At 44.2% G+C, this 15,465-nt stretch overlaps 1 protein-coding gene across 2 annotated transcripts in view; it reads left to right on the forward strand.

Annotated features, from left to right (window-relative positions):
- Positions 1 to 1,256: 1,256 nt before the first annotated feature.
- The window catches only part of CCNT1 (cyclin T1), a 69,905-nt gene continuing 55,696 nt past the window's right edge, over positions 1,257 to 15,465 (forward strand). Inside the window, exons 1-4 of one of the 2 annotated variants that reach the window (XM_078685921.1) lie at positions 1,257 to 1,495; positions 7,370 to 7,451; positions 8,746 to 8,874; positions 14,230 to 14,290. In XM_078685921.1, coding sequence (XP_078542047.1) covers positions 1,353 to 1,495; positions 7,370 to 7,451; positions 8,746 to 8,874; positions 14,230 to 14,290 — 415 coding nt within the window. In that variant the 5' untranslated portion in view covers positions 1,257 to 1,352. The remainder of the gene's footprint in view (positions 1,496 to 7,369; positions 7,452 to 8,745; positions 8,875 to 14,229; positions 14,291 to 15,465) is intronic. The other variant, XM_078685916.1, reaches the window with a different exon arrangement.

A 15,465-nucleotide genomic window follows, 5' to 3' on the forward strand; every position in this document is an offset into this window, starting at 1 on the left:
TGAGATATAGCCTGGGTAAGCACGTCCACCTCTGCAGGAAGGTGTCGCTGGTGGGGCCAAACCTCCTCAAAGGCACATAAGGGTGAATAGTCATGGTTCCTTTGGGACTGCATTTTGTTTAAGGGTGAGAGCACCAGCAAGCACTGAGTGAGTTCTAAAGGACAGACCCCTCGCTGGCGCTCTGATATGGTGATAGGGTAGAAAATTACTTTCAAGGTGGCACTCCTACCACTCGTGCCGCACCCGCGGTGATTCACCACACAATAATGAGTACTGGGTCAGACCCTGCAGTCTTACTGCCTCCAGGGTGTCAGGCGAGGAGGCACACAGCGGGAGACCGCTCTATCTCTCTAAGCGCTACGCGTCCGCTGTTTGCCTGCCGCGCGGGAGACCAAACTACAGCCTAAAGAGAGATGCAAGTGCTCGCTAATGAGATATCAAAAACACTCCAATAGTATATTTCAAAATAAGCAACCCTATGCCAGAATGCCCCACTAACAGTAGTCAGGAAGGAATGGAAAGGCGACATAGTAGCAGAGAAAAAAGAGGAAGGTTTACAGCATGTTCTGTCTTGTATAGACTATCAGACTGTTACTGGATTCGACTATTGGTGACCATGGTTACTCCCTGTGGTTCATGGGAGTTGTAGTATTGTTGCTGCGATTTTTTGCTTTTACCTTTGAACTTGTTATGAATAAAGCTGGAATATTCTGTACTTATGGTCTTATCTCAAAAAGAGAACACAAAATGGTGGCTTCTATATGTATACGAGTGACTCGCATATTATTGGAGCATGTGATGTGGGAGGTAGAGGGACACATGGGTAATGTAGTTTTTAATTTATTTTACTGTGATTGGCTGCTGAAATTTTGTAGTAAAAAAAAGAGAATCATAACCCTCGCCTCTATTTCCTTAATTGAATTGAAAATTATTAACGCATAAGCTAGAAAAAGTTTAATTCTACTCTCGCCAGTTGAGCTTGACTGGCGAAAGGAAGATCGCAATTTATTATGGCTTCTCAAATAAATTATTGAACCCGTTCAAGAGACTCCGCGTCTTCCTCACTACAATGCCATGTCTTTTCGTTTTGTAAAAAAAACAAAACTGAGAAAAGGACTAACCACCGGCTTCAGGAAGTGGCATTCAGAGAAGACGCTAATGTGCGCGTTCAAACTGTGTTTACATCATCTGTTCCTGCGCCGGAAGAGGTCCGTCAAAAAAGGTCCTCCAAGACGGAAGTAAACACGCATGCCGGGCTCTCTGGGCCGGAAACGGTAGTAGAGGCTATCCGCTCTGAGCCGGAAGTGCACAGGCGTGCGCGATGTGGGCATGCGCTGTGCTCCGGTCTCAAGATGGAGGGTAGCCGTTGGTATTACAGCCGGGAGCAGCTACAACAGAGCCCGTCCCGCCGAGCAGGGCTCGACGCTGATAAAGAGCTGGGCTACCGGCAGCAGGCTGCCAATTTACTGCAGGACATGGGCCAGCGGCTCAACGTGTATCCTTCAGGGGACCTGCTGGGCCCGCACCAGGGCCATATTCACCCACGAGTCTTCTCACCACATGGATGACCCTGTTCGACTTGTTCGTACCTGCTACCACATACTCGGAGTTTACGCCACTGTTCTTAGTACTAATCCCCCCAGCTTAAATTCGTTTCTTGTCATCTCGCACGCCCGCCAGCAGGTGGGCCCTGTCCTCCGCTGCTGCCACCAACAGCCCCATCCGATAGTACTTTGTTGAATACCACATGTCTGCCATAATCATCGAGACCATCATGCTAAACTAATCTTTTACCAGCAGGGTCTCTATAGATGCAGGATCTTCTCTCCTGCCTCCATCTTTAGGGGTTTCTGCTGTGCATTCAATCATAGCCTCCAACGCACGCTCCACTTCTGATCAACATTCCGCTCCATCGACTGATGCCCAGCACCACGGCGCGCCCCAACTACCACTTCCTATCCTGTACCCTTGCCATCTGTACTAGCTAATGCGTCTAAACTAAATTATATACCGGCAAATTCCTAAGGCTCTCTTATAAACGGCCTATCTTTCCAACCACAACATGACGCAGACACAACTAGTGCAGGGACCGGGCTGCAGGTAAACCCTCCCTATTCTCCCAGTACTTGTAAAGCTATTCACTCAATCACTCTTTCTAACTGCTGTTGGGTTTGTGGCAGCACTTAACCCACATCATCGATCATATGTGATCAACACATTGGTGCCTGTTACTCGTACCCTCTCTTGAACCCTGAAGACCTTGTGCTGTCTACCTTTGCATGCAGTGAAGAATACAAATAAAACAGCCCGTTTGTTTAATACAGCGCAAATGGTGACCCATCTTAATACAATTTTTTATCAACTAGTGTCCAGTGTTTTTATTCTGCAGCGAACTGATTGATGCTCATTGTCGCACGCAATGTAATGCGATGAGGCAAAAGGCACCACGCCAAATATGTCAGCGTTTTATACATAAAGCAACGTTCACTTGTGGTCTAAAGTAGGACATGCTTATGGCATCGGACTGCCGCTTCGTATTAGGCTATGTTTCGAGTCCTGTGCTTTTCTGTAATCATCTGCTGTATTTTACCACTGTAATCAAACCAATATTAAAGCTCACATAATGCATCAATTTGTAATAGGAAACACCCCATTAGAAACATCGTGTTTCAGTACCATAAATCGAGGCTGTTAAATATGTATCTAGTGAGGGTGTTGCGGTTGGGATAGGAACGCCAGTGGTGGGTGCAGACATGAAAGGAGAATGGGAGTGGGGACCTTGAATTAGATGATATTTCTCTGCTGGTAGCAATCTTTAGAAGTGGTTCGATATTGAAGTACAATATAAATTTGTGTTATGGGCGTTTTCAGTGGTGGGTAAACCTATCAGCAATAACTCTGCTCTACAGGTTTTGCCTGATGTCCCTTTCGTGTATGCTTGTTCAGTGAGTATCGAAGAGCAGTGCAATAAGTATTTAAATTAAGAGCGGCACGGATAAACAGTGATTTGCATGCAGTACATGTCTTGAGTGCAGTGAATGGTTGGATACACCACTCAATGTAAATAGAAAAACATGTTTACATTCAGGTCATGGTATTTATTTGTTAAGAGTGCCACATGCATGTCATCAGTGGTATTTACTGTAAAGTTGGAATAAAGTAGTTACAAAAACGAATGTCAATACTTAAAAATTTGAAAAAACGAGGGGGCATATGTACAAGGAAGTGGCGGAGTGAGGCGTTAGCCGTCATGGCTTAACAGCTCACTCCGCTACTTCAGAAACGCATGGCTGCACCATATTTACAAGGATATGGTACAGCCTTACGTTTTCCCCTGCGCTGGTGCTACACTTAGCAGTGTAGCGCCAACACAGGTACCCCACTATAGTGCAAGGGTGTCTGCGTGCAGGTAGAGGATTGTTTATGTGTAGGAAAGTGTCCCTTCCTGCACATAAACAATCCTGAAATGCCATTTTGTCACTTCTATGTGGGCAGCTTAATACAACACATATGGAAGTTACAAAATGTCATTTGTTTTAATGATTGTTTATGTGCAGTATGGGTCACCTTCCAACACATAAACAATCCAAGGCATTTTGCGTTTTCCATGCTGCAAGGCAGCACAAATGGAAAAAGCAATAACGGGGAGAAATAAAGCATTTTCCTCGTTTTGCCAACTTAAGACCAGGTTTTTCCTGGTCTTAATTTTGGCGCTGCCTCCTATTTACGCTGCCCTTGTTAATAGGGGGGCAGCGTTAAAAACAATGGGTGTTGCTGTGGCACGCCCACCGCAACACCCACTGCCCACCCGTTTCACGCTGAGCATAGTGTGAAAGAGGGCCTTATTTACACAGCAGCTTTAATTCATGTTAAGTGGCTTAACGCTGCCTTGTGAATAAGGTGAGGCCCCTATCACCACCACAATGTCAATGAAAGTGACGTTGTGATGGCGAGAGGGGCTTGTACAGATGCTCCCAGGTGTTAACCAAAAGTTCGAAAATATAAACCTAAATTGGTTTAACAATGGTAAAAGTTTAGAGTTAGATTTGGAGGTAAGGATTAGTAAAGAACTGAGGCTGTAGATGGGGGGGGGGGGGGCTCTGTCAATGTTGGGATATGGTAAGTGATGTGATTAGCATTACAGTTAGTGTGAAGATGCGTAGCAGGATGGGGTAAGTTATGAGGTTGAATGAATTGTTGAGCGTTACGGCACAGAATAAAGATGTAGGGAGTGATGAGATTAGCTGTTTTACTGGATTAGGACTAGGGTAATTCACAGCACATCTTTTCTTTTTAAACAAACTGCCATTTGCATAGGCAGCATGACTCTTCAAACTAGGGGGCATATGTACAAGCCCCTATCGCCACCACAGTGTCTCTTTTACCGAAGTTGTGGTGGCGATAGGGGCTTAGCCTTATTTACAAGGCAGATTAAAGCCACTTAACGTGGCTTAACATTGCCTTGTAAATAAGGCCCCCCTTTCACGCTATGGTTAGTGTGAAAGGGGTGGGCAGTGGGTGTTGCGGTGGACGTTCCACCGCAACACTCATTTTTATTTTTTACGCCACCCCCTGTGTACAAGGGTAGAATACATAAGAGACACCACCAAAATTAAGACCAGGGGAAACCTGGTCTTAACTTGGCGTAACAAGGAGAAGTGCATTATTTCTCCTCGTCTTTTCTTGTTCCATGTGTGGTGCCTTGTGCTAACGCCTCTCTCTGCCACTTCCTTGTAAATATCCCCCTAAGTTTCTTACCTTGATTAAAACTTTACCATGTAGTTTTTAGAGAGCCCTCTTTTTCCATGACAAGGTGACAAATCACTGCGATTTTCAGCAAGTCCCTAACATCTTTTCCTAGTGCATACCTGATACATTTCTGTGTAGTTTGGTCTGTCTGGGAGGTGATGAGGTTTAAATTTAGACATTTCAGCATTGGTTCGTCATTGGCACCCAGAGATATATATTTTCTGTTCGTGTAGTAAAAAATGTAACATGTTGACCATTCACTAAAGGCTTTGTTTTCAGGGCGGGACCTTTTTTCTCAGTTGCCATTAGTCTCTGGTTGCGGGAGTTGACTTTTAGTAGACTCAACTACTTCCAACTGTACCAAACCTAACTTGCAGGCTGCACCACAATGCACATTGTAATAGAAAGGTCGACCTGGGTTCGTGACCAAGGACAGATCACCATGGCAGCGTGATAATTGACCTGTGACTTGTTTTCCCTCACCCAGGGTGTACGCACACCACTTAGAAGAATCCTAATGCCTTCAGTGACTTGGTTGTTAGTGTTGGTTCAGAGCTCCATCTGAGGCTGTTATAAACATGAATATGCTAATCGTGTAGCTGTTAGAATGTAACAAATTATTCGACAAATCAAATCTGGATCCGGGTTAAAAAGCAAGATTAAGAGAAGCAAGTCATTGTTAAAAGCACACTTATGGTTTTTACTAGGTTTTGCTACCTGTGCCCAACAATTCTCTACAGACTGGCATAGAAAATGTATTTAGAACAGACTATTCTTTTTTCTTAGTCAACCCTAGTCAGGGAACCTCTTTTCCTCATTGGTCCTTACACAGTGTGTCCTTTTCTCCTGATTTGTGTTGTGGATCAGTTTACAGTCAGTGCAAGGTCATTCATTTGATGGGGTGTTCCTCTCACTTCAATATAGGCTATAATTTTTTTCCCAATTGACCTTAAATACTGATACTTTGTTTTCAGTTGACCTTGTTTCGCAGGTCCTTTTTTCCTCAATTGAAACTTGGAGACTGGCCCTTTCCTCAGTTGAAATTGGCTACCTGAGCCTTTTTATGGCTTGGGCAGAGGAAGCTTAAAAAGTATGACATTTTTTCAAGTTATTTAGCATCTGTCGTTTTTCACAGTTGACCTCGGGTGGTTGGGGTCTCTTTCTCACTTCATTTTAATCTGTGTTTAGTGTTATAAGTTTCTTTTTTGGTTCTAGGTTTTGTGGCTCTTTAAGTCGTTAACCATAGATAAAGAGCATACGCCAGGTATCCGGCTCCCAGCTGGAACAGGGCATAATTCCGGAGGGAGTGGGGTAAACCTATCCTTGCATTGCCTATCACCTTATTGCATGGCAGGTGGACATGACCTATCCAGATATGTAACCGCAATTAAATGTATGACACTACTGCTGGGGTTTCTGAACGGACGGGAGAGTGTCTGTGAGGGTCTCTCATGTTTAAAAATGTTATGCTGATGTTACAGTTTTTACCTACCTGACGAATAAGACCATGACAGTATTTTTGCAGCGGGTATTGATTTATCGTGACAACGTATGACAATTCACAAGTGAACAAATACGCATATATGCTTCTTTTGTATTTAACCTGTTCCGTACTCTCGTTGGCCGCCGACGCGAGCACTACCTCCCTGGTGGTGCGCACAACCGTTGGCCGGCGCAGCCCCGCCCACCTAATGGAACGCCCGCACCGCAGTGGAATTTGCGCCGCGGTTAACAGGTTAAGAAATCTAAAAATAAAGTTTAAAAAAAACATAGACAAAGGCTTGTACTCTGGTTGATTTTAAGTGAAAGGAGTTTTTATTCGTTTTACCTTTGGTGGAGGACCATTTTCTCCAATTGTTGAAAGATACTGCTTTTTTCTTTGATTAATCTTAGACGTAGAATTTTATCTCTGTTGATTCGATCTTATTAGTTATTGATCTGAACATCAATTGACCATGAGTAGAACATCTTTGTCTCGCTTCTGGCTTAAAGACGTGTGACTCTTACTTAGTTAAGAAGGTCTTTGTTTTCATTTGACCTTAGGTAGAGCTTTCTCAAAGCAAACTGGAGTGGTCAGTGCGTATTCTAGTGCAGAGTAGTTTTTGGATGTCAACCTGCAGATATCTTCTGGTGAAATCTTGCCTTTTGGTCAAGTCCAGTTCCTGGAAGCCTCAGTGTAAATGGTGGCCAAGGCTTTTTTTGTGCTTGTTAGAACTGAAGGTAGTGTCTGCATTGTTAAACGTATTTTTTGAGCTAACATCTTGTGTACGTGATCACAATGAAATGTTAATAGTACACATAGTTTTAAGGCTCAGTGGAACAGCAGTTTGAGTCAGTAGTAGGTTTTAAGTCATTAAACAGAAACGTGTTTCCGAACTTTTCTCCTTAGGCAACAGTTAGAGGGAGGCAGTTCTGTTTTGAAAGCTTGATTAATTGCACCATGGAGCAGCAGGCACACACTCCAAAAAGTGGCCGTTTTGGTTCACTATTGACAACCACAAATATAGATCCTTTAGTCAATCAATGCACGTCTGGTGTTGGCGCTTCAATCTTACTTCCCATTGACATGTTCTTCTGCTTGTTTCTTTACCTTGCATTTAACCTTAATTGTTGCCACTAGCTCTCAGCTGACGATCAACACTGCCATCGTATACATGCATCGCTTTTTCATGGTGCAGTCCTTCACTCGCTTCCACAGAAATGTAAGTGTGATTCTTTAGTACTATCTCATGTGTGGCACATTATTCTGTGGGGTTCTAGGTTGGGACACTTGTTGACACACCTCCTAGAGTGCTGCAAAAAGAAGGTACTGTTTGTGTGCCTTTACTCAGAAGTACCTATTTGCTGTTTTGAGAAATTCTATATTAAATGTAGCTTATGCCAAGGACTCCTGTTTGTTTTTACTATGCATAATCAGACTAATCATTCCTGAGTCTGACTTTGGGTGAGTCACGAGGGCTGTGGATTTATGTGTATTTGGGTTTAGTATCTGCGTACTGGCCAATTTACCAAGGTTTTCCTGCAAGTTTAGTCCCTGGGACAAGAACATTTATAAACTGCTGAAAAAGAACCTCTTTCAACTTTTGTGATAGATTTGTTTAGCAAGAAGTATCAGCAACCTGTGGATGCTTTGTTTGGAGAATTCAAGAATATCCCTTCTATGAATGTATTATATTATTGTTTAATTCTGCATGTTCTTATGTCTGTATCGTCTTATTGCATTAACTTGTTTGTCTGAAGAAAATAGTGTCAAGAGCTCTGCTGCACTTGCTTGTTTCTGGGCTCTAATGAAAAGTGCACTTCTGGCAACCCCTGGCCTGTGAATAGCAATCCTAGCAGGTTTTACAGGTGTTGCTTTATAAACTGAGTAACTCAGCTGGACGGTGCCTCCTATAGACACAACATTTGCCAGTTTCTGGACCTGTTGGTCTCTATAAAGAAAGTAGCATTTTCGACCACCATGGGCATGCTAAAAAGTGCACTGTAGCTCTCGCAGCCACTTTAAATGGTACATCTGGTAAGTCGTAGATCAGTATCTAAAGAATTCACGCTTGCAGTTTCTGGCATCTCATAACTAAATCACCTTGGGTAGCTGCCAGTTACTTAAAATAGTGCTGCCAAGAACAGTACATCTTACAGGCCATGTGTACCTTTGGCTGGTGCCAACTCCTTATGCAAAGAGTTCACGTTTGGTTGCACTTTGCTTTCCATATATGAAACCTCGGGCAACTGCAAGCTCCATAGAAAACGTGCACATCTGGTAGCTACCTGCTCCCTATAAAACATTGGGTCTCTATAAGGAAAGTGGCCCCTTGCTGCTGGCTTTTTATATTTTGAGTTCACCCTGGCAACCACTGTCTCCTTATTTGCCGGGTTGCCTCTGGCATTGCCCAGCTCCGTGAATACAGTCCACTTTAGCAGCCCTCATAAACAGAGCACCTGTAAATTAAGCTGTTTTCTCATCTACCTCTTTGTTTAACCATTTTTCTTCCCAAGTCCGTGGCGCCTGCAGCCCTCTTTCTGGCAGCAAAGGTGGAGGAGCAGCCCCGGAAGCTGGAACATGTAATCAAGGTTGCACACGCGTGCCTCACCCCTCAAGAACCCCCTCCTGACACCAGGAGCGAGGTAAGTAGCCGCTCAGCATTGCCCCCTCTCTACCCCCCTCCCCCCTCTGGTTCAGCTCTGGCTGGATGTGCCGCTTTGTCCTGAGGACTACTAAATTGTTTGCACTCTTGTACCTTATTTGTTCTGATACCCCTCCTCCCTCAATTTCTCATGACTGCAAAGACTGTGGGTGTGAATGTCCATCGCATGAGTTCTGTGAATAGTCCGCTATTTGTATGCCTCTTTACATTGGCCATTAACAATAAATCAAAGTCCACTGTGATGATAACTGCTCCTTTTGTTGGCAACCAGTATCCTCATAACAGAGAATTGGCTGCTCTTTTTTCCTGACAAGAAACAATTCTTCAGAGTTGAGTTCTCCATGCTCATTTCCCTCATCTTATGAGTGGGCCATGCCATGTTGGGTGGGTAGGGATAATGTGCTGATCTTCCTTAACTGGCATCCCCGTCGATCTGTCCCCCTGACAGATTTTGGCTTCCCAGGGTTTCATTACCTCTAACCAGAGATGGGTCTCCCTCGCATCTATCCCTTGGACTTTCCACATGGCTATTCCCTGTCCTCCAGCCCTATGTTCATACCATGGAAGTCCTGTCCTGTTTCTTTCTAGGCTGTTATTATGAATTTTTCCGAAATGCTTACTTATTTGGTAAAATGTTTCTGTGCTCCCCCTTGTCCTGAATTCTCATACATTTCATCCCATGCTATCAAGTTACATTATTAAATGTTGCCTTACACTTCCTTTTGTTCAATCATTCTTTCAGTCATTAAACCCTGTTTTCCGGCCAGTGTTTTAGGATGACCACTAGGCAAGTGTTAAGCTGGCTGGTGCTCCAATTGCTTGAAACCCCAGACTTATTTGATTCTGCTTCGAAAGACATTCAACCAGCAAGAGACTTGGCTGCTGCTCTGTCCTCTAAATGGTCCACCTTCAAAATACATGCAAGACTCTGGTGAAGCTGCATCACTTACACTCCTTGCCAGACTTCAACACAGTTAAACACCCGGTCTTAACGCGTCAACTTCCCTATACGAGATTGAGAAATCGAGCCATCCAAACTGTTTCATCCCCCCACATGGTTGTGTTCACTATATTCTTCCTTATTCTTGTCTGCTTCACAGCTTGATCCGCGCTGCTGCAGAGTGCCACATAGTTGCACTCTGTTCTACTTACTTTTCAGAACGCACTTCAACCCACTTAGTAGTCGTATTTGGCTTGCAAGTTCTGTCTTTTTTGACAACTACAAATGATCCTTAACAACCCCCTCTCAGCTTGCAACATACCTTCAAGTTGCTTGCTTGAGGCACAGCATGCCATTTCGTACTCCCCTTTCAGCCCCTTCCCCCATGAAGATTGCTCGATCGAATGGAAACCATGCTATCATCTTCATCTAGAAACCTGTTGCTCTCAATACCACACCTCGGCTCTAGGATTGCCACTCTCCCACAGCCAGCCTCTTTCTTTTTTTTTTTTTAACACAAACTTCATTGATTGCCATAAAGCTATATGTAGTAGGTACAAACATTTTTCTTTGGCATTTTTGGCTTTATACAGCTGACTCACTGTATCAGAGTTGGTACAGCCAGCCTCTTTCTTAACGGTATAAAGGGTACCTGAACACACCTGCATGCCAAATCTGAGCTCTACCACTTCCTTGAGCCAATGAGAGAGGCCGCCCAGATTGTGCAATATTGAACACTCCAACAGTCCAGAAGAATGCATCAAAGCACACCAGTACAGCACACAGTTGCTAAGAGGCCACATGTGCACTACACAATACCAGTAACATAATGCTAAATATTTTTAACTTTACCTCTTGATCAGCTTCAAAATCTGGGTTGTCCCTGGCCCTGAAGAAGCAGAAATGGACATTCTTGGTTTGCAGTATACTGCCTGCAGCTACACTTACCTGTCTGCCACACACACATGTCACTAACACAATGGGAGTATCGCCCTTTCTTCTGTTATAGGGTCTTGTGCACTGCCATAACTGATATGAGCCCCACAAAGCTGACACTGACAAATTGATCCTTTTCTTTTTGATGGGTTTCTTCTTAACTGCCACCTGTCCCTTTTGTGAATGGCATGGGTTTAAAAAAACACAAATGTTTTGTATTATTCTACTATTTAGTGGTTGGATGTCGACTTGCTCTTTACATTTTATTTCAAAAGACAGACTAATATGAGCATTGGCATTAGCCACGTATGTAACGACACCCCTTCTAAAACATTTAACTGATACCCCAGAGAATACTTTCAGTTTCTCCGAGGATCCAAGTGTCCTGAGCTCCGGTGAAAGCGTAAGGATAACTGTCAATAACAGTTGATGGTGTTTCATGCCTTTGGGTTGTGATGTAAACCTAATGAAAAACGTAAATGTTGCCTATTTCTAAAAGAAGGTTTTGTTGAGGATACCACATTAAGTTTTTAGGAGTACACTGGCAGTTGATGTGCAGCAATCAGACATAATAAGCCAACCTGTACGAATTGTAAATATTTCAAAGGCACATCAACAGCTTACGTCCCAAAGCCTGTTCTTTTTAAAAGAATGCAGGTCAGACCCAATCTCAGATGAGGCACCCATCTGCTTCCAGGCTTTTCAACCTCTTTGTGGATTTTTGCTTTTTGTCCACTGCTGCTACCCTGTTCCTCAGATCCTCCATGTTGCAGTCCACAACATTACCTGCTTTCTGTTGTTTGCTGTCTTTTCTGCTATTTCTGTGGAAGGAGTTAATAGTGCGCAGCCGCCTTTTTTCTCCATGAGTGAGCTCTGGCTCCAGCATAGATGAAGTGTTGTTGCCTTTGCGCTGTGCTTTCCCCCTGTGCTTTTAAAAATCTTCCTTGTTCCTATGTTTATCTTCCATACTTATCAGGCAACATGCATCCAGGCCTTAACTCGCCACAAAGGCACCTATTTCGAAATGCTTCAATTCCCAGACTCAGCAAATCATCCAGATTTCTCCTACCGGCCACACAAAATGCAATAATGCCCCAGAGTTGTTTCTCCGTCTCACTCCCAGGCACATCCCGATTAAGCCATATCTCTCCACTAGACGTTCTCCTTCGTGCATGCCCAGCCTCATCCCTCCAGCCTAAGCAACTATCACCATCCATACTATCACACTGGAGACTAAACGCCCTGAGTTATCGCAGCCAGTCGCCACATTCAGTTTTGCCGTCAGTCTGTCACCACTGCTGCCAGGCTGCGCAGTGCGCAAAAGGGGGAACTTCGCTGCTGCAGACGTCTAAGGCCTCGGTTTTTCCCAGCTTTCAGTAGCGTTTGTACTCAACCACCACTGTTCGCACTCCAGTGTCCAAAAGCCCCCAGGGAGGAATACGGTAGGCGGGAAACCATGTCCCTATTTTTGAGGTAATTTGGAACACTGGAAATCAATTTGTTTTAAAACATAATTGACCAGTTTGAACAGGAAACATTTATAACTACAAAGGATGGATGTATCTTTGATAGAACAGCCTTACTTTACTTTTGAAGTGCTTGATAGCACCACTATACCAATGTTTTTTTATATCTGTAATGTGAAGGATGGTCGTTGAATTGTGGACTATGTCTGCGAACAAATCTACTACACTCTACAACAGTCTTTACGTCGTTGAATTGCTTTAACAGCATTTTCTTTCTTAAATTACAAATACTAGAGGAAAGAAACCCATGTACTCTAGATGCCAGGAGAATGTTTCAGAATACTCCAACAGTGAATAAAGGGAGATTAGTTATCTGACACGCACAGAAACTGAATATAACAGATGAATTGTGTGGTGCATTAGACATTGTTATATGTTATCGAGTAGGTATTTCATTTGAACACCGTAGGCAAATTAAAAAAAAGTGGAGAGCAGGCACTCAAGTAATTTTTAGTTAGTTTGTGATTAGAAGAATTATTCAGTGTAGCCACGCGGGGCCTTGAACGTGCATTTTGCCTTTTGCCTGCTAAAGCTGCATTGATCCACACGCAAGGCAAGAGGAACATATGGGAGAGGCCATTCTTGAAAATGTATTGAGCCTTGCCTCAACCCTCTCTCCCTCAAACGGATTACGAAGCCTGATCTGTTTGCTAGGTGAGGATTAAACATGAAGACAGCTAAAGTTGGTGCTGCATTAAGTAGCATTATGCAGATCAACAAAGGGGTTTGTGCCATTGGGTTGACACCCACCAGCTTTTCTTTAAAAACTGAAGGACCGTTCCAGCTCCACGCACTAGATGGCAGGATACTGCAAAGCATAGACATCTAGATCATCAAACTGCAATATTATTCTTATAGGTAAGTACTAATTCTTTACTCCAAGGCCCACTAGCCAATAACACGCCCACACTGTTTGTCCACCCTGTAACTGTGGACACCTACAGCACTTTATAATAATAATGTCATTTCTGTCAGGTGATAGTGTACCAAGGCTCTTCTGAGTCATAATTGCTGCTACTTCCTGGTTTGGAGAATGGTGACCCAAATTGGAAGGCACAGGAAAGATCTTAGGATTAAAAAAAATGGTGTCCGTCACGTGAATCAGGTGTCATTCCCAGTTCCCACTGTTTCCAAAAGATTTGCTCCACCCAGCACGCTGAGAGAACCCCTCTCCCACCCCCTTTCGCAGTTCACATAGAAATGGCCTGTTAAACACAGACAAAATGCGCTCTTTCCAAAAATGTTTAGTTGAGTATGAGCGCGATGTGTGCCTCTGATCTCCAGGTGTGCTGGTGATGTCTTCTTTCAGTATTAATGGGCTTGGTAAACTGTTACTTTGAAATGTCTCGGTGACACAAGCACCTGTGAAAGTGAGAGGAACCTTGAGGCCTTCATGACTGCTGTTCTTGTGCTACCATATGTGCCGGGCATGGAGGTTGTCACATTTCTGACAAGAACATGGGGTGTGATTGAAAGAGTGGAGGGGTTTCTAAGGAGGGGAGATGGTGCAGAGCCCAAGCCATAGTCAAGGAATGCACCCAGAGGGCCCACGCCTGCGGGACTTCACCTTCTCTCCTCCTTGTGCCCCATGTCAAATTCAAACCCTTGCAAAAGGGGGAAACTTCATCCTGTCTCGCCTCAGACTTAAAGGACTTGCAATCCTTACCCCCAGAAGCAAAAGTGTCCCTTGGAATTCAAACGTGAAGAGTAACATCTCTGCCAAATAAAGGCAATTTGGGTGTGGATTCTAACAAAAACAAATGGGCGTGGACATTCTGTAAGGGGGAGGAAACGACTGCTTGTATTTCTGGGAGGGAAGGGATAGCTCCTGGGTGCTTGGTACAGGATTGAGGTTCCCCCCTTTTGTGAGGAATGCGCAGGCTTTTCGTGGAGTACCTCCCAGTGAGTAACGTTGCCTGTCCTCTCAACCCAGGCGTACCTGCTCCAAGCCCAAGACCTGGTCATGCTAGAGAGCATTATACTGCAGACCCTGGGTAAGTGTTCAAAGCGGATGGGCTCCATTCTGGGTGTGGCCCCTGAGGGTCTGCCGTGCTCTGCATCTAACGCACTCTTCTCCACAGCCAGGGGCCAGGTCTGCCGAGACGCCACTTCTTCAAGAGCACGACTGACCTTACGCTTTTTAAATTCATGTGTTTATTGACTGATGCTATAAAAGTTATATTGTGATGTGCATTTGTTAGGTTTCACGTTTGTTTTTTAATATCCTGGCTAGGTGTTTTGTCTGATTGCAGGGAATGTGCAAAAATGTGCCCTTGCTTGGGCTTCCCTTTCAGAGTTGTGGGTGGGTATCTGATGAGGCCAGCATTTGGAACAGACACTGGGTGAAACAAGTCCTCCTTCTTAAATGATAAATTGCAAATCTGGGTGGAGCCCAAGCAAGGGGGTGAAAGTACACAGCATATCTTCATTGACTGTATTTGTTTTATAGTATTTTGTGACCATGGCGCTGTGATTGTAGCGTGCACTCTCCTGTGCACCTCTCCCTGGGTTCCACAACCTTGCTTTTCTTTATGATGGGATCGGGTGATGACAGATGATGTTTAAGCATTCATGAGCTTTCGAGATGTAAGGTGCGCATATTTGCAGGCAAGTCATAGATCAGGGAGCCTTGAACTAAAGAGACCCAATTATTTGCTGGTAGTTCATGTTTACGGTCTTAAGCCAACAAGGCATGAGATGAAAGTATTCACGGTGAAGGTGATAGCCCGAGACTCCTGTGTTGCTGTGGTGGGAGATGCGTTTTTCTCTCTCCCAAGTTCATGAGATGCAAGAAACAGGTTTTTAATGAGAGCGGATGGCATCGGCCGTGCGAGCCTTAGGTTGTTCACTCGCAGGAGATGGCTATGGAATCAAGCTTTTAAGGCGGGAGATGTGTTTATTCACAGCCAGCTGATTGCTTTGTGCCTCTTTTGCTGTTTTGTTGTGAGGTGCATTTATTCTCATACATGACGGATAGAGATTCAAGCTAACAAATGCCCAAGACAAAAGCTTTTCTTAAGATGTGATGCTGCCCGCTGCTATCTCTGGGGACACCCCTTTTGTTCCTTTCCTTTACCTGACACGATTACTAGGTCAGGCCCTTTGTTATGTTCCTCACTCTTTTGATCCCCAACAAGGAATGCACACCAGCAGGCTAGAAATACCAATA

This window comes from Lissotriton helveticus, chromosome 1_1 (genome assembly GCF_964261635.1).
Source record: "Lissotriton helveticus chromosome 1_1, aLisHel1.1, whole genome shotgun sequence".
Lineage (NCBI taxonomy): Eukaryota > Metazoa > Chordata > Amphibia > Caudata > Salamandridae > Lissotriton > Lissotriton helveticus.